The 19966-nt window shown below is 38.5% G+C and overlaps 1 protein-coding gene across 2 annotated transcripts; it reads left to right on the plus strand.

Moving 5' to 3' along the window:
- Positions 1-33: 33 nt before the first annotated feature.
- strc1 (stereocilin 1) lies at positions 34-19808 on the plus strand. 2 transcript variants are annotated; one of them, XM_051898900.1, is made up of 28 exons: positions 34-1055; positions 1386-2084; positions 2190-2214; positions 3031-5110; positions 6559-6621; positions 6811-6921; positions 7029-7183; positions 7797-7983; positions 8396-8511; positions 8660-8789; positions 8933-9115; positions 10302-10340; positions 11967-12143; positions 12253-12393; positions 13451-13512; positions 13647-13782; positions 14052-14140; positions 14236-14371; positions 14592-14788; positions 14893-14983; positions 15135-15297; positions 15470-15645; positions 15857-16012; positions 16704-16846; positions 16956-17104; positions 17361-17458; positions 18665-18815; positions 19000-19808. In XM_051898900.1, exons 1-28 carry the CDS (start codon positions 1007-1009, stop codon positions 19098-19100), a joined length of 6003 nt encoding a protein of 2000 aa, XP_051754860.1. In that variant the 5' UTR covers positions 34-1006; the 3' UTR covers positions 19101-19808. The 2 variants fall into 2 exon arrangements, with proteins under 2 accessions (XP_051754860.1, XP_051754861.1); XM_051898901.1 differs by having other exon boundaries at positions 1386-2214.
- The last annotated feature ends 158 nt before the right edge of the window (positions 19809-19966 follow it).

A 19966-nucleotide genomic window follows, 5' to 3' on the forward strand; every position in this document is an offset into this window, starting at 1 on the left:
ACAGTCATGGGGGAAAAAATAAAATCCTGAAATCACAAAAGTTTATTTTCTTTTTGGTTAAAGACTATTCTGCTTTCCAATATGTTATCAGCTTGAATTTTTCTGAGTGCAAAATGATGTGGGTGTGGAAACCCTGAAGTCTAAACTCAGAATTATCTTTTTGATTTATTATAGTAACAATAGTTACCATAGATTTTAACTAGGGTGGTTTCAGCAAACGTTTTGATGGGTTGCCTTTTAAATATCAGGAGTCAATCAAAATGTAATAGTTAATGTTAATGATAATAAAATCAACGTAAACGTTAAGCTACAACAGAGAATGTAAATTGACCACAAATGGTGTTTTAAATGAGTTACGAAAAGTTTACATTTACCTTCAGTGGTTTTCAGATAAAGTGAGACAATTTATTAATTAGAACAGTTATGGGCTAACATGAACCAACTTTGACACATTTTGAAAGGTTTGCTCCAAAACACACTTTTCGCAGTTTTTAGTCACTGTATTCATTACTGCACACAAAACCTTTTGTCACTATCAGTTTTATATTGTTCACATTTAAAGTAAATTGAGTTGTAAACTCGCGCTGTCGTGCTACCTCACCTTATACCCACCCACCTGTGCTTAGGTTTGTTTCTACCGTGTCACTCGGGTGTACATTACTGTGACCGGGATGCTGACAGTCAACACGACATGTTAATATTTCAGCACTTTCGGCTGTGTCTCCACTCCCAAATCCGTTCCGTGTGTTTCGCACCTATTTTCTGCTGTTGTTTAATTAGGCGATTGATGCAGGATTGAGTTGCAGTGACACGGCAGCCGTGATGGTACAGAGACGAAGTCCAGGAATCACAGAGAGGCAACATTACTAAACAAGTATTGCACAGTCTCTTGTGTTAGTTTTTGACGATATAGCAATTAATGGAAATGAAGTCTCACCCGGCAGGGGCCATGCTTTTGTTAAATTAAAAACCAGCCGCGGGGACATCTGGATATTTCTCAGTAAAAATGCACCACGGAGGAAGTTTAATGTTGCTCATGCTTAGCATCATTTTAGGTAAGAGTATTTTTCCTCTCTTATGTTTTCCATTTTCCTTTCCTTTTTTTTTTCTTCTTTCCAGCACTTAAAATGCCTTACAGCTCTGAATGTTTAATGTTAACTTATGTTTTGTCATTTTTCAGGGTGAAGATAATATATTAAAACCAACATTTTTTTATATAGCCTACATTACAATTGGCATGTTACATATAATTTAAATAGCAACAAAAGTAATGTGTAATTTCAACATGCTCCACTAATAATTACCTGGTGTCTGTTAGTATCACCCAGTATTTTAGTAAATGCATAAACACTAAGGTAGTGACCATTTTTGCCTCTTCTTCAAAGGGATTGCATGTGGTGACTCCAGAAAACCCTCATTACCCAAAACCGTCATCAGACAGAGCGAGATGAGCTCCAAGAGTGAGGATGAATTTGAGAGGAACATGAAAGTGCTGATAGAGAACATCAGATCCTTGTCAAGTGAAGAAAAGAGCACAAGCAGAATGACAGCGCCCCGTGAAAGAATCGCAATTGACAGCACTAATCTAGACACTTACTTCACAATATTCAACAGTTTATTCACTATATACCAGCCAACGCTGATTAACGGTTTCATTGAAACTCTCCCTCAGGCTTTAGTTTGTGTTTTGGCGGACAGACAGCATTGTGGATGGCAAGCAGATTTAACCAATACTGTTTCATCTGCATTAAATGAACAGATACTTTCTGTGGTCTCCTCTGTTAAAGCTCAAGCCTGCATGTCAACATCTAATTTACGAATGGCAGGCTCCACCATGGCTCAGTTAAACTCTGTTCAGGAGATGTTGACAAATGTTTTGTCCTCAGACCTCCCACTTTATCTGCTCTCAGACAACCTTTTAGCCTTATGGAATAGTTTTATGGACATGACCATTCCACCTGTGATGTCATTCATGTCTGAATTCATATTGAGTGCGCTTCAAACTCCAGTGGATTTTCTAAAACTCGGATTACAGTTTGGCATTGCAATCCCTACCCTAGACCAGAGTGAGAAGTGTCAACAAGGTGCGTCAATAGGTTCAGTTCGTTTCTTCAATACTGTGGACTGTTGACTACATTTTTCAGTGCAATAAATGATTCTCCATGTCTCCTTCTGTCTTATATATGCAGGTGACCTCAAACAGCTTATCATGTGGTATGTCACTGGAAGAAGAAATAGCAGTGTGCTGGTTCTTTTGCATTTCATGTCACTGGAAACACATATTCCTGTTTCCATTTAAATAAGAATATTATTTTAAATTATGATGGGTTACACTTTATTTGAAGGTGTTCTTGTTACAGTGTAATCATACATTTAAATACTGAGTAATATTAATTACCAATGTGTAACGGAGGCCAGCTTGTAGTTGCTGTGCGAGTAAACCTCACTCCTCTGATCTCAAGAGATGCTCTAACGACTGATGCTAGAGGTTGCAGCCTTTAGCCTCCTTGTTAGAGCGTCCGACTCCCACGCCGAGACCCAGGTTCCAGGCCCGCACAGAGCGGGTGAGTAGGACCTGGGTGAAGGGTGACATTGGTGCAGTGACCCAGATGGGAGTGAGGTTTAGGGGGGTGAGTGTAACGGAGGCCAGCTAGTAGTCGCTGTGCAAGTAAACCTCACTCCTCTGATCTCAAGAGATGCTCTACCGACTGACGCTAGAGGTTGCAGCCTTTAGCCTCCTTGTTAGAGCGTCCGACTCCCACGCCGGAGACCGAGGATCGAGGTCCACACAGAGCGGGGCGAGTAGGACCTGGGTGAGGGGTTACAAATATGTACTTACAATAGGATTTGGGTTTGGTTTAGGGCTGGTTGCATGAAATAATGCATAATTTACTGTTATTATTACAGTAAGTACATGTAACATATGTAACAAGGACACTTAAATAAAGTACGTAATGATGCTTCATTAATCTTATTCTAAAATAAGAAATAATTTCTCAATTCATTCTGTGTCTTGTTTTCTGTATTCAGGGGCATGAATCATAATGTGAGCTGGTCTTTTGGACAGTCACTTCTGGATATGTTTTTGGCTTCTGAATCTCCTCCTTGCAGTTTCCCAAGTCCAGAATGCCAAGCCACTAGTAGCATCCAGTTCAGTCGTACTGGCACACCCTTAGTGGACATCCCCACATCCAGCCTCACCTGCGAACAACAAAACCTAACCCAACTCAACAAAACACTTTGTGCAGCAATTTTAGCAGCTACATCTCAGGAATCGTACGTCCTTTACCAGATGTGTCAAGCTCTCAGCACACTCTCTCAAACCGAAGTGACAAAGGTCTGGATGAACACGTGTCACATGATCCAGAACATCATCTTACCTCTCATGGAGCCCTGCAGTGATCCTGCCACTGCAAAATCAAGTCGTATTGCGAGGTCCACCCTTAGCCTCAGCGAACTCCTCTGCGACTACCAGAACTGGACTGACGGTGCTGCCGTGGACCCGGCTCTGGTCACAATGTGCAGTGAAAATGATCGTGCTGCGTTCATCCTTGCCGTGTGTAACGATGTTGAAGCTATGCTAGAGCTGGTCAAAAATCCAAGTAATGCCTGGGTGTGGGAATTCTGCGCAAACACATCAGACACATACATTGTGAACCTGTATTGTTCATATAACATGTGGACTGCTGAAACCATTGACCCATCAATAGTGACGTTCTGCTGGGATAATGACAAGGACAGATTTGAGGGTCTATTGTGTGACAGTATGGCCTTCTTTATGGTTGTGTTCTCCAGTGAAAAAAACAACTGGCTAAAGCCCAATTGCTCCGAACCTCCTCCACAAATCGACATAAACGCCCTTGTGACTCAGTCTTGCAAATACTCAGAATGGAAGAATGGAAGGGCAGTCACCCCTGATCAGTTATCTCTATGTATCCAAAATGATGAGACTCGATTCATTAATGAGGTGTGTGTTAACCACACATTCGTCTCTGTGCTTGTGCTTAACAGTGTGAATGCTTGGGTAGAGCAATATTGCGCATACTCTATCCGCAATCCCCCTACGAGCCCACCACCGCTGAACACTGAAGTCTGGTGTAACTATAACAAATGGACTAACACATCTGTGGATCCGACTGTGGTCGCTCTGTGCTGGCAGTATGACCAGATAGGCTTCCGTCAGAATGTCTGCTGCAACTTGTCCTTGTATGAGAAGTTGTCTTTTCATCTCGACAACCAATGGCTGATTAGAGAGTGCTCTAATAATGACACCACGGATGTGTTGGCGCAGGTTTGTGTCTATTCAGATTGGAGCCAGCCTATTATTGTAGACATGAGCGACCTTGCTCTCTGCGCCGATCTTGATGCTGAAAACTTCACTCGGAATGTATGTGCCAACGTTACAGTTCTCCAGAATTTGCTGGCCAATTTAGACAACACCTGGTTATTAGAGCAATGCTCAAACCTGACTGCGTCTGGCCCAGGTGGTGGAGCTGGGAATGGGGGGAGCCTGATGGGTTTCCGCCCGGCTGAGCAGTGTCAGTACTCCAGTTGGGCTTTGGTGCTCCCGGATCCTGCTCTCCTCGCTCTCTGCTGGGACTATGACCAGGCCAACTTTATCTCCTTTATCTGTGCTGACTCTTTCATGCTCACCCACATCACTCAGGAGGCCTCCAGCCTCTGGGTTGGCACTCTCTGTGCCACCTACACAGCTCCCCATATTGAAAGTGTAAATGGTAGCAGTACCACAACTCTCGAGCCGTGTCTAACTAGGGAGTTAGCTAAGAGGCTAAACTGGACCTGCAGCGGAGACTTCAGCACTGTCTGCCAACCAGGCGGCAGTCAAATCCAGGGCCTTCGGATGCTGTTGCGATGTGGGATAAAGATTCTCCAACCTCGCTTGGAGAATCTCATGACTACACAGGTGACATCAGTGGTCAAGCAGGCCACCAGCCTGTGGATTGTCCTGCTGTTGGCTCTAGAAGAAAGCCAGATGACCTCTCTGGGGGTGACGGAGAATATTCGGCTTAGTGTGCTGGAGTCAATTATCGTCTACCTGGACAATGAGGCCAACTTTGACAACAAGCGTGTGCTTTTGCAGTGCTTTGGGGTTGGTATTATTATTTAATGGCAGAACAGGGCATATCATTAGGGCCCGAGCACCGATGGTGTGAGGACCCTATTGTAATTGCTCAGTCAGTTATTCTTCTTCTCTAAAATGAATCACATTTTTGAGGGCCTGAACATGCTCGAAAACTCATGAAACTTCACGCATCAGAAGTGGTGAAAATTTACGTCTGATATGGGTTTCAATATTAGATGTGGCAAAGTGGATCGATAGCGGCACCTACAACATTTCAATGAAGCGCCCTTCGCACTACATTTCATGTAAAAGTATGAAAATTCGGTAGACACATGTAACAGCCCAATACCTACAAAAAACTCCTCTTAGAGCTTTAATCAGATCAACATCATATTTGGTCAGTCTAATCAAAAGGCCTTTTGCGATGTTAAATTGTGAAGATCTTGAGTTTTCGCTGAAGGTGTGTCCCTGGCAGCCTGACAAAGTTTGATGTTTCGCCATGAAACAGGAAGTTGTTGTAACTCGTGTATACAATGTGCGATCTGCCCCAAACTTCACATGTTTGATAAGAGTCCTGGCCTGAAGACATCTACATGCCAGTATTCAGTTACAGTCAAAGCGCCACCTGTGGGCAACAGGAAATGTCATGTTTTACACCGTGATTAACTCCTCATAGAGATTTAACCAGATCAACATCATATATGGTCAGTCTAATCTTAAGGCCTTTGCGACGTTAAATTGCGAAGATCTTGAGTTTTCATTGAAGGGCGTGTCCGTGACGGCTTGACAAAGTCTGATGTTTCGCCATTAAAGAGGAAGCTGTTGTAAGTCAGACATACAGTGTCCGATCTGCTCTAAACTTCACATTTGTGATAAGAGTCCTGGCCTAAAGACATCTACATGGCAATATTCAGTAATAGTCAAAGCGGCACCTGTTGGCAGCAGAAAGTATGGCACATCAAAATGACTGCTATATTTCTCCTATATTTACTCGCTTACATGCATGTCGCCCACTATTCACTGTTTTCCTAAGGCCAATGGGTGGAGGTGGCCCCGGGTGCAAGGGCCCTTTCATCGCTGTTTGCAGCTTTAAATTATATCATTTATTTCATTAGACCGGTGTTTCCCAAAAAACAACACTGTGAACTAGTTCTGGAAGTTCTTCTAGTTCTGATTATTAATTAAGCATATCCCTTACCGGGTTCACCACTATTTTGTAATTGACCCATGATCTAGCTCATCAACATGAGGTATAAGGTGTTAGCTGTGACACCGGATAATTTAAATCTCTTCCTTAGCATGTAATATTAACTCCAAGTCATTTGATTTGCCTCTACATTGGTACTGTGATACAAATACCTAATCTATGTTGTTGTTTCCATCTGTATTGAGATGTCATTGTCCTTTTCATTTTACATAACAATATAGTTAAGATACTGTATTTCCATTTGAAACTTTGCATGTGTGTTTTTCAGAAAGTTCTGATCAGTCTGATGCCAACAGGAAGAGATGTGCCCACTAACTTTTTTCTGATCAAGGTTGGATGGAAATCTTTATTTGCATGTTTTTAATTTGTACTGCAAAAATAACACATAAAAGTGTCAGAGCCAATTTCATGTTTTGCTTTTTCCATCCGCATTACCATTCATACAAAATATCTGGTTTTGATAGCTGAAATCATTATGAGAGTAACAGCTTGAATAACAGTTCTCATTATTGGTTTACAGGAGTATTTTCGAATTCCTCTGTCTCATCTGAGATCAGTGCTTAGTGCTGCGGACATCATGATTGTAAGGGAGATTCTGCAGTACTATAATAGAAACTATGCGACTCTGCAGGTAAACTGTCCCCAACACTGCATCACTGTATATTAAATAAAACCGAGAGGGTAAAAACGATAAAGTTACATGCATTTATATAATTTAGAGTCTTTCCTCTTTTGAAGCTAACAGATGATTACCTGCACACCATGGTGTCCGTACTTTTCCAAATACACCTGCCTAGGGATATTAGCCTGTTCCCTGAAATGGGCCTTTTGCTGACTCTGGCTACACCTTCAGACATCATGTCAATGCCTCCGCTACAAAACAATATCCACGCGTGAGTGACACACATACGTACCTGTTTAAAGAGCTTTAAAACAATCGTCTTTTGATTCACTTAATGTTATTTATTTTTGTTATTGTATATTTTATGATGATTATTGGCTGTTTGATTTGCAAACTTTTTAAAAAGCGAATTCTGAGTGAATTCCAAGTGGGATAATTGATATTATAATTAGTGTCAATTCAATATGTTAATATAATTAATATATTTTTTGTATTTCTAACCACCAGAATATCTGTTATTTTCATATCGTTTATATACTATAATAGTATTTATTAAAATTTTGAATTAACTTATATTTTCAGTTTTCATTTTAATTTTAGTTTTAGTAAATTTGCGGTGCTTTTTTTTTTGTTTTTTTTTTTTTTGTAGTTTTAATTTATTTTTACTTCAACATAAACTTTTTTATGTCAGTTATTGCCAAGGCGACGTTTCTTGTTTTTTAAGTATACGTTTTTCATCTAATATTTATATTTTATTTATTTCAATTAATGGAAATGTTAGTTTTAGTTTTAGTTAACAATAGTTAACAGCACTGCACAACATTTTGGGTTTTACACATAATTTAAATTATTTAAAACATCTCGGCTCCCCTACTTTTCTCCAGGTTAAGCATCATTAACTTCAGCATCAAAAACCTTTCCCTGGAGCAGCAGCAAGCATTTGGTCGATGGTTCAGTCGATCTATGAGCTTGCCTAACATGACAGCCGGTGGCTTATCCTTCATCAGAGACACTGGTAACCTGATCGCCTATCTGCCCTTCCAGAGCTTCCAGAACCTCTCACCTGCTCAGGTAACAGCCCCAACACCTCACAAAGATACCTGAACCCATCTGGCTCCGGTTAACCCTCAGACAGCTCTGTTGGGTAAAATGCCAATGCTTGCCACTGGTTCATTGTAACAGACATGCCCTCGTAGTCTGTTTTCAATAAATAAACACGGAGACGCATAAATTAAGAATGGCTGTGTAGTGGACATTGAATAAGACTGTGGTGCTAACACTTCCATTTCATAATTCACAAATAGATTTAATACAGAATAATACAAAACTTAATACGAAACTTATTGTCTAAGCTTAAAATGCCAATTTAAGATCATATTTAAAATGACCATTTTGACCGAATGACTTAAAGTGAATATAAAAAGTCTTAAATTATGACTTATGACATACTCTTGTCCTCATGGTCTGTGTTTTGTTTTCTTAGCTGCTGGATGGTTTGGATGTCTTAAAGAGTAACACATTGGGTCTCCTCAAGCAGCAGTTCATTGCTCAGAGTCTCACTGGAGCCTTCAGTAATCTCACTGTAGACCAATTCAGGAGGTTAGCTGAATATGTTGTTGTTTTACTCCATTAGAATGAAAACAATATGATTTCTTGTATTTTTTTCAGATTTGGCTCATTTAAATGCAAAAAGATTAAGACATTAAGCATTATGACACAATTTTTGTTTCCTCTCACACCCCTCCAGGTTAGGTAATCTGTCCTGTCTGGCTCACCCCAGCGAGCTAATGGCATATGCAGGAACAGACGCCTTTTCAGTGATCCAGGACAACATTAGAACATGTGCAATCCAGGGATTTAGTTTTCCTAGCAATATGGTTAGTGAACATGGTCCAGATCAGTTCTCTCATTATTTATCATTGTCTTTTATATTTACCCGATTCCCTCTTGAATATTTGACCTCAGTGGTACATCTAAAATAGCCTCTGGTGTTTTTAGTTACTTTTCTTTTTGTGTCCAGATATCCAGCTTGGTCTTGAAAGCATCTGAGCTGCAGTCTCCCTCCAGTCTCCCTCCTCAGAGAGTCTCTCAGCTTGCCCCTTTTCTGCCCCTACTGGGATCCAGTGTCCTGCAGCAGCTCACCTCATCCCAGCTCATGCCTGCCCTCAGCACCCTCGCCTCTGTGCCTTTCACCCCAGCGCAGGTACACACCATCTAAAAAGTGTTAAACCACTTAAGGCTGATTTGTACTTCTGCATCTAAACAACACCGTAGCCTGACGTGCTCCTCTCCAAAAACGTAACAATGCGTCAATTCTACGCGGACCACAAGCGCTGTGATTGGTCTGCTAGAACCTCTCTCTGCATGTGTAATTGCATGTCGACGCAGACAACGACGCAGAAGTATAAATGAAAACCGATGCGTAGCCTACAGCGTAGGTCTGACGCAGAAGTATAAATCAGCCTTTAAAAGTGTAACATGTTTAAATAAATATAACCAATAACTTTATCTGAAAACATATTTAGCTTACAACGTCTTAATATATGTCGTAAGGCCCGATCACACCAAGGACGATAACTATAACGATAAAGATCGATAAAAATCGTTCTAAATATAAAAGAATAGCAGAGTTCACACCACAACTATAACGATAAAGGCAAAATCTTAATTTTCTTCCACATATTTTGATTTTGGTAGCGTAGTGTGAGAAATATTCAACATTGTAACACTGTTATTTGAATCTTTCATGTTACATTGGCTATGAGTCAGACTATCATTCTTACAATTTCATTTACCCCATGTAATGTTGCAGTTTCCCTAATAAAGCTATATGAGCCAGCTGGCCTGTAACTTTTTATTTGCTCGCTTAATGCAATTTTTACTTGCATTTTGCAGTGGTCGTGTTAATTTTGGACACTGAGTATACCCTAGTGGATGTTGAAATTGAGTAGAGGTCAAAGGTCACAAATAGGCAGTGTGGGTTTAGTTTCGAGGGCTTTGCGACAGATGGAAGACTGCTGTCAGAGGAGCCATGGTATCTGATATAGGTAGAGGACTGTGTCACTGCTCAACTGCTTTAATCATTTCTGCATGACAAATTCTGCATCTCAATGTGCACCCAAGACATAAGGAAGGCAGAGGATGGGAGCTCAATGAAAAAAAAAACCCAGAAAGCTTCACATGTCCATAGAGAGTCTTTACTATAGGCTGAAAGGGATAATGTCCTTGTATAAGTCAATAAATGTGTTTTAGTTCAATAAAAGTAACTACAAATTAATATAAGAGGCTTTATCAGAATATTTGTTCTTCATCTTGTTGTTTCATTGCTTCATAATGCACTGCTTTATTCACTGCCTATTAATCAGAGTATTGTTTATTTTTTCATAAAGGCTGGTGTTATCATCGACAAGATCTCAGCCAATTTGAGTGTAAGTATATCTTTGCTTTGAGGTTGAGAAAAGCTGTGCTTGCTCTGATGTTTTTTGAGAAAATGGCCAATTCCTAGACCCTGTGAACATTCATGTGTGTGACTGCTTTTGAGATGTCAGCACTTTTCCTCAGCCAGCTGGCCCACAACCCAGCGTAATCAACTCTGGGGTGTTTTGAGGACAATTGCATTGGCCTCACATGCACTTACACTGACCCGTCAGTTACTCTTTATAATTTACTTTGTGTTTGAAAGTGCATGTAACATTTATACTTATATGATCCATGTGATTTGGCAGTTCCTCGAGGTATGGGATTACACCAGGCACAAGGAAGTTATCAAGCAGCCCTTTGTATTTTGTGTCTAAGGTTTAAGGGAACATTGTGGTGTAGGTCAGATAGGGTGTCACTAGTGAGTGTCTTTCAGATGTGTGACGTCACTGAGACACCTAAAGGAAGTAACTGTTTTTGAAATATAGACTGCTTGCTTATGGCACATGTCCATTCATTTAACATAAAGATGGTTACATTGGTTATGTAAAGGATTTTCAAGCTTTTTGATGACAATGACCCCCAGATGGTGATGATCTCTTTCCGAGGGACCCCATTTCTAAAATATAAAGGCAGCTATACAGACACATTACCATTGTGAAGTTCGGGATTGGTATATTTTTAGGTTTTTGAAAGAAGTCTTTCCAGGACTGCATTTATTTGATCAAAAATACAGTAAAAACAAAAAAATTGCGAAATACTATTACAATTTGAAATAACTGTTTCCTATTTGAATATTTTTTTTAAATGTAATTTATTTCTATAATGGCAAAGCTGAATTTTAAGCAGTCATCACTCCGGTCTTTAGAGTCACATGATCCTTAAGAAGTCATTCAAATTATTTTTGATGCACTTCTGCTGCTTAATACTTTTGTGGAAACTGACATTTTGATGAATAGAATGTTGAAAACAATAGCATTTATTTAAAATATAAGGTTAACAGTGTAAAAGTCTTTACTGTCACTTTTGATCAATTTAAAACATCTTTTCTGTAAAAAAAAAATATATATATATATATATATATATATAACTGCTAATTACAGTAGTTATTTTAAAAAAAAAATTGTATTGTCCCCAAACTTGAATGGTAGGGTATTTATTTAAAAAAACATTCATTCTGTGTGAGAAAAATATTACGTGTGATAAACATGTTTTTAAATAAAATGACTATTGTAAATTGTTAAAATATTATCTGGAAAATGTATACTTTTTATTAAGTTGATAGCGTATCCGAAATCTTGTTTCTTTTTTAAAAAAATGCAGATTTTAACTTTTAGTACTGTCAATACAATAAAATAATCGCAATTAATCTCATGATTTCTTAGTAGTCTTTAGAAAGCAGAATAAGCAGAATGTCAAATCTGGTGAATGTGAATGTAAAATAATAATTATTATGCATATTGCATTAATATGTAATTTTGTCAGCCCTTAAAATACATTTTATAAAAACTTGTTTTCCCTCTCAAATTTGCAGTCCCCTGGGATCCCCAGACCCCAGTTTATGTTAAATTCTCAGCAATACTGAATATTGTGTATCTTAGAAATATTATCCGTGTGATGTTTGTGCTTCCTCTCAGCTGGCTCTGCCTGGCTCTGGCCATTTGTCTATGCTGGGTTCTCTTGTGAGTGGAGTGAAGGTGGAGACTCTATGGACTTTACCGTCTGATGTTCTGCTGGAAGCGCTGCCTGGCATGAGCCTTCAGACACCTGGGCTCACCCCCCCTCAGGTCAACGCCATCATCTGCAGACTCTGGGTAAGAAACTCACTCTAACAGATATTTCCTTTAGGCTTCTGAACACAGATATCTTGGCATTTATTGCAGCAATTCAAATGTTGTGAATTTCTCTGCCGCCTTCTTTCAGGGTTCTAGTTCTGTGTCCCAGTGGATGGATAAAGTCAAACCTTTGCTCTCTAGCACTCCACTCCTCAGTGTGATTCCCCAAGTCCCTCTCCTTCTGGTCAGAGACACTGCTGTAAACACTCGCCTCTGGAACACACAGCAGGTATGTTAGTCACACACACACTTTGTTTATCAACTACAATTACAGTATTTATTTTATTCCAGTTTATTCCTGTGATAGCAAGGCTGAATTTTCAGCATCATTACTCCAGTCTTCAGTGTCACATGATTCTTCAGAAATCATTCTAATATGCTGATTTGGAGCTCAAGAAACATTTCTTATTATAATCAATGGTGAAAACAGTTGTGCTGCTTAATATTTTTGTGGAAACCATGGTATATGTATTTTTTTTCAGGACTCTTTGATGAATCAAATACAAAGACAATGTAGTGTTCTTGTTTTTATTCTTGTGCGCAGCCGAAAGTTAACAAGACGATGGCTCTAATGCAGCATTTCATTAGCGCAGAACCCAAACCTAAAACATAACCTTATGTAAAACTTTTAACACTAATCATTTGCTGCCTTTCAAGTACTGGTATTTCCTTTAGGAACTACAAATCTGGTTTAGATCTGAATGGCAAAATATATTTTTCCGATAAAGTTGGTCTGACTAAAGGTGTGTTTGAGCTTAACAAATGTGTTTTTCGTCATGATACTCCATTACCACAGAGATCAGTACAATACCACAGTGTCTAATTACTGGTTTAATTATTAATAATGGAGCATAAGCTTCTTTGTTGTGTTTGATTTAGCACAATAGACACAGTATCTTCTGTTGGCATGCCATGTTCACATAGCTGAAAATAAGATGGAAACCTGTAGTACTGTTAGGTCCTTTTTCCAGGACATTAAGCATGAAAGTGTTTGTAATCCTCCTTGTAAACTGATTACGCTGTTAATGTATGTATAAATATTGAGCAAGTTACAGTAATGTGCCCTCTGATCTATAGGTAACTTTCTTAATAAGTCATTTTCCTACCATTAGAGCAATTCAAGCTTACACTGGCACCTAAATAGAAAGCATTCAAAACAGCCTTTATATTTCCAAAAGATTTACAATGATGTTTATCATTTGTGTCTACAATGTAGGCTCTATTAACATCTTAAACCCATGATTGTTCCAGTAACAACATTATATTGTTTTTTTTTCATTCAACAGGCTAAAGTTCTCTTTAAAGAGGCTATCTTCTCCCACCCAAGCCTCTCACTACAGGAATTTCTGTAAGCTGGCCTTTATGTATTTATGTATGAATCATGGCACTGCTCAGTAAAGTACTGAATGCTTGTTTAGGTTCAGAGTTAATTAAGTAATCATGTCTCTCTCCCTCTCCCTTTCTCTCTCTTTGACATGACAGGTCTCTGGGGACAGTGGCTACGGGAGTGGATTGCACAGACCTTAGAAGATTGTTCCAAAACCTGGCATCTCTATCTCCTATACGTGAAATTCTGACGTTTCTGAGAGAGCTGCCTGTGCCACTCCACTCCTCATTGGTATGCTAGTAAACCTAGATTCAAATTCAAGACCTAAATGTTACAGATTTAGTTATTAGTTTAGTTTATTATTAGTTTCTTCTTTATTTTATCAAGTCCTCACTAAATCTGTTCACTGAATCTATAAAATGTATTGTAGGCCTGCCCATAAATTGAGTAGCGATGTCTTGAATCCTGAATATTGGATCTAGCATTGCACAAACTGTAAACTAAGAAAAACACTCATGCACTCTCTTTACAGAAGTTTCTTTTTCTTTTCTGTACTATAGATAAAGTGTATAATTGAGGATCTGTATCAGTTTGACTTCTTCCCAGAGTTACTTGGAGATTTGGGCTCTCAGATTGCTCTGTCACTTCCGTGAGTCAAAATTCAACTCAGTTAAAGTGGATTTACACTGCACATGTTTATATAATCATGTTTTCACATGTTAAATTTAATGTCATTGTCTAAAGGCTGAGCACCATTAAGAAATTTCCTCCAGATAAGATGGATTCCCTAAGGAAAATTATAGTACAGGATCCACATTTCTTCCTGCTGCTTCCTAGCAACAAACAAGCTGTCCTGGTGGACAAGATGGTTCAAAGACTGGTAAAGACCCTTGTTTTACGGTCTAGAGGTCATGTATATATTTTTTGTTGGGGACCATCCCAGTTAATGATTTTGATAGGGTTAACAACTACGAAACTTGTTTTTTTACAAGTTTAATTTATTGTGTGACCCGCACTTTTATAAAGACCTTTTATGCCAGTTGGTATTGTAGTCTCTTTGAATCTGTAAGCAACCATTATGTCTTTGGTTTTCTCACCAGGATATGTACACTGGCCTGTACACTGAAGAGGAGTTTCGTTCGCTAGGTGTCATGGCTACATTTGTGGCAGATGAAATGTTTTTGAATTTGGATAGGAGCTTCTTTGTTGAAAGTCTGGAGTTCCTACGAGGATTCTGCTACAATGTCAGTAAAAGAGCCCAGGTGGCGCGCATGCTACTGGAACCGGGGACATTTGGGTAAGGACAGTTAAAACTTAAATCACTGAGATCTTAAAATGACATCAAACCCAGAAATATTACATGCCTCATAACAATGAACTGTAACTGTTTTTTCCACAAAGCCCTGTACCAAACTGGACATCAGAGACACTGAACCAAGTGGACCGCTTTTTGTTTTTTCTTCCAAATGAGAATATTAAATTCATCCCCTTAGTAAGTGACCAGATATTTCCTTGTGTCTGACACAGCTACATATCATCTGAATACATGTACTGTACCTCATGAGTCATGAGTCATGACCAACTGACCAAGTATTTTCGATCACTGCCTGTCGGTGTTTTGACCTGTTTACATGTGTCTTCAGGGTTTGATGAGCTTAGAGCGCATTGAGAGGCTGTTCCTGAGTCAGCAGAAGTGGGAGAGTGGAGAGCTTGGTTCTCTGTGTCAGAAACCCTCCGAGCTGTTTGACAGGCAGCAGTTTGTGCTTCAGTTCTTCCTCGGCTTCCTCAGAACGGGACTCGCCACTTGTAAGTACAATCTTCTGCCTTGACAGAATGTCATCTGTTTATATCATTCTGTTCACTTGAAATAAATAACAGAGTGTGAAGGGATATAATATAGGAATATGGCATGTCATCTCACACTTTTTACCACTTAACCCCTATTCATTTCATCTCTCCTCCTCTCTCTGTGTCTTAGTTCCTGGGCTGATCCCCACTTGTGAGAACCTACATGTCACACAGCCTGCTGCCTGGAGTATTGATAGCATTAGAAACATGCCACCAGCTGCATTTCGGAGGTGCTTGGAGCTCATTGGCCAGGATCCATTTTTCAGTGCATACCAGCTATCAGTGCTCCTTACGAAGACCAAGGAGGTGCCTGATTTTCTCCATCACTTCATATGCTTCTAAATGACATTGTTTAGAGTTGAGAGACCTTTTGATGATTCAAATCATTAGACATATCCTCGTTTTGAATTTCTACTTTCCACTTGGTGGAAATCCCATTTAAATTTTGGTGGTATTCAGTAAATTTTTGCACACCTGCAGTATAATAAAAAAGGCTGTGTTTTTTTTTTTTTTTTAGGTATATGGGATGCCTTCTTCTTTTAACTCTTCTGTGATCTCTCAGTTGGGTCGCATTGCCACGCAGCTCTCACTTGACGAATTGGCCTCTCTTAGACTGTCTGAAATTCAGTCAATTTCAGCTATTGGGGCTCTCAACTCGTGGACCAGCAGACAGGTAAAATGTTGATGAAAACGTTGCAAGTGAGCTGTGATGGCTGGTACAGTTGCCATTTGTAAGACACAACATACCACTAATTAGTGTAAATATAATGATTGACTTTGAGAAGCCTGTTGTTATTCATTCAATTATCTATTAATGTACACTATACCATTCAAACTTTTAGGGTGGGTAAGATTTTTTCTATGGAAGTCCCTTATGCTCACCAAGGCTGCATTTTTTAAATCAAAAATACAGTAGTAAAAGAGAAATATTGTGAGATATTATTACAAATTAAAATAACTATTTTCTATTTAAATATATTTAAAAATGTAATTTATTCCTGTGATGGCAAAGCTGAATTTTCAGCATCATTACTCCAGTCTTCAGTGTCACATGATCCTTCAGAAATTATTCTAATATGTTGGTCTATGTCGGCCTAAAAACATTTCTTATTATTATCAATATTGAAATGCTTAATATTTTTGTGGTAAACTGATTTTTTTTCTCAGGAATGTAAAGTTCAAAAGAACAGCATTTATTTGAAATAAAAGTTTTTTTGTAACAATGTAAAAGTCTTTACTGTCACTTTTGATCAATTTAATGCACCCTTGCTGAATAAAAGTATTAAATTCTTTAAAAAAAACTTACTGTTACTGACACCAAACTTTTATAGTATATGTGATTGACCTCTGTTTTGCAATTGCAGTTGAAAACATTATTCTCCACGGTGCTGAATTCAACCAGAAAGACTCCTGGCCAGTTAGACTCCAGCACTTTTGTGGCTTTGGGGCACATTGTGTGTGGGATTGATGCATCAGTCATGCGCAACTTAAATCCAGTGGAATTCAGGTTTAATTACCTACTAAACTCTAATATGTTGTTTGTATGGTTCATATAATTAATTTTTTTCTCTTGTGCTGAATGTGAAATGTGGAAATGTGTTGTTTTCTCATTCTAGTAAGGCAGTTTTGTGGCTGGGCCGTTTGCGTTTGTCCTGTTCTGAGGAGCAGCTGCAGGGATTGATAGGACTGCTCAGTCATAGCTTGGCATTTGGACCGGTCAGCTCCTGGGGATCAGAGGTCTTTATTGAGATAGGAGCGATTGCAGGTACAGCTCAGAGCTTGTAATCAGAAAGTTTGTGTTTTGATTCCCACAGATATCACCATTGAGGCCTTGAGCAAAGCACTATGCTAGGGAGCAGCTTTGGATAAAAGTGTCTATTAATAGATTAACAGATATTTAGTGAATTGTTTATTATCACCAATAGCATAAAGAACATTGTGCCTTATTTGCTCTTTTTGGTTCATAGTTGATGTTTTTTGTCTATACATGGTGTTTTTGTGCACTTTCCCCCTTTCTGTAGCGGGGCTGCCTGATATAGCCATGTCTGCTTTGGTGAGGGAACAAATAGAAGGAATCTCCCCACTTGCCGTCTCTCTCATCCCAGCGGGCAAATTTGCAGTTAGTATTTCTTTTCTCTTGCCTCACCCTGAAGCATATAATGCATATTTGATTGTGTTTATAACTGTTATTGGGACTGAGTCTGCTCCAGCGCAGCACAGACGAGAGGATGTCTGAAGTAATGAAAGGGGGCGATGACATAACGCAATGCCACATTTACGTATTTGTCGGGCGTAAACAAACCTGTTGTTACTACAACTATGAAACTAAAAGCTACCGAGCAACTTACAGATGGCAGAGCATTAAATAATATTACAGCATCGATATCAATGATTTTTAAATGACACGTTTAAGACCACCATTTATAAATACTTAAATATGTTAGATGCAATTTCAGCGGGTTTACCATGTGGTTACCATAAGACCACCACCACCAAATATAATTAATTATGTAGGGAAGAGACATAATTAAACGTAATACTCACTCATTTCAACCCGTTTAACAGGTGCATAATTTTAAGAACAGCCTAATAATACAACTGCAACCGGTGACAAACAATACAGTGAAATAATCAACTAACTACGACCAATTATCTAGCCCCAGATAGCACACATATGTCTGCAAGATGTCTGTTAAAGATCACTTCATCTGGAAAGCATCTGCTGTTTACAAACATCTGATAGACGTCTTTAAGATGACAGTTTTACATTATAAATCATATACATCTTAAAGACATTTTCTGTTTTCAACGTCTATTTGACATCTGACAGGAAACGTCCTATAGACATATTGTAGATGAGCAAACACTCTAAAAAATACATCTTCCAGATGTAAACACGCACATCAAATAGATGTCTCCGAGATGCACGTGTGCTATCAGGGCCCTTTAAGCATGAGGAAATGTAGCATCATAGCTTTAGCTGCATTAGTCGTGACGCTGGAGATTCAGTGTAAGCTAGGTTATGCGTCAGATGTGCCATGTGAAATGTGACTTCGTGAAACAGACTATCCTTAACTAAAATATAGTAACCTAATATTAATTCTAGAAAGCCAATGCACTTGGCAAAATTGTGATTTTTTTTATTTTTTTTATTTAGTTTATTATATTTCATAATTAAAATCTCTTTTCACATTCATCTTAACTGAGGGGGCAGGATAGTCTGGTTGAGGAGGCAAATATTCTCTTATGATGTCCTCAATTTTTTAAGATTAAAAGTCATTTTAGGATCATTCTTACCTGGTGTTTCTACTTTCTCTATTCACAGGTAGTGTTTAACCAGGCACAGATTAGTATGTTCACATATGATCAGGCCATTGCTGTAACTGACCCCCAGCGCAACGCTCTATCTCCAGTACAGCAGACAGCCCTGTACATGGTGCTCAACCCCGCAGAGGACAAACCTATTACAATCAGAGGTACTTTCACTCCTGTTGTGAAAGAAGGAAAGCTCTTTTATTCCAAATTAATTAAATGAATATTTTTTTGTATAGTTAAATGTGTGAGCAGTCTCAAACCTGAATGATTGATAGTTGGATATTTTTGAGAGTAGTCACTCTCAAATGTTAAATGTCTCACAGTTGTATTTGTGTATCTTTTCAGGCTTGTCCCTGGGAGTTGCAGTGCACCCCTGTCCTTTTCTCTACCTCTCCAGCATCCTGATAATGCTGCTGTTGCTTTCTCCTGCTAACCCTCTGGGATGAGTTTGGTCTGTCGCTGCTGAATTGCTGCTATACTCAGTTGAACTCTTCTTTCCAAACATGTGCAATATGATGTAACTTTAAGACTGTAAATATATATTTTCAGCACTTTTAAAATGCTGAATGGGTTCCATGAAATTGGAAAAAAGTATGAGAAGAATAACTCATGGAAATACTTCTTTCAGCACTTTATAATAGTTGGTCAGTCGTGATAATGTGATTTTGTTTGATTGTTTTTGAATAATTGCTTGCTTGGAGATTAATGTATCATTCTAGATCTGTATTCAGTTTGACGTATGCTTATATTCTACTTTTTGTCTTGTTTTTATTAATATTATTTACTTTTTAAACTGCTTTAACAGACTTCATACAATGAAATGCTGGAAAAATATCAGAAGGGGTTGTATTAACTTAAAATAAAAACTTGATTGTGAAGTTTACTTGTTCACTCACTCATGTGTTTACTCTGACTACTTATGTAAATCTACCTATTATTACTATCATAATATAGTAGTCAACATTTGAAGTGTGGATCAAAAAAGTTCATCAAAGTTGACCTAAGAACTAAGTTGTCCTAAGAAGAAGGTTTTAGGACAACTTTGATGAAAGGTTTTGATCCACTTCAAATGCTGACTACTGTATATCATGCCACCTAATGACCGCATTTCATTTTGTATTGTAGTGCATGTATCCTTGAAAATAAAATATTTCCAGAGACATAAGGGGACTGTAATATATTTATACAACAACAATAATCATTTTTTTTTTACCTATAATAATAATAAACATAATACAATAACAATATATTATTAATAATGCTATTATTAATTATTTTATCGTTATTGTTATTGGTGCATAACCTGGCACAT

This window comes from Ctenopharyngodon idella, chromosome 7 (assembly GCF_019924925.1).
Source record: "Ctenopharyngodon idella isolate HZGC_01 chromosome 7, HZGC01, whole genome shotgun sequence".
In the NCBI taxonomy this organism is placed as follows: Eukaryota; Metazoa; Chordata; class Actinopteri; order Cypriniformes; family Xenocyprididae; genus Ctenopharyngodon; species Ctenopharyngodon idella.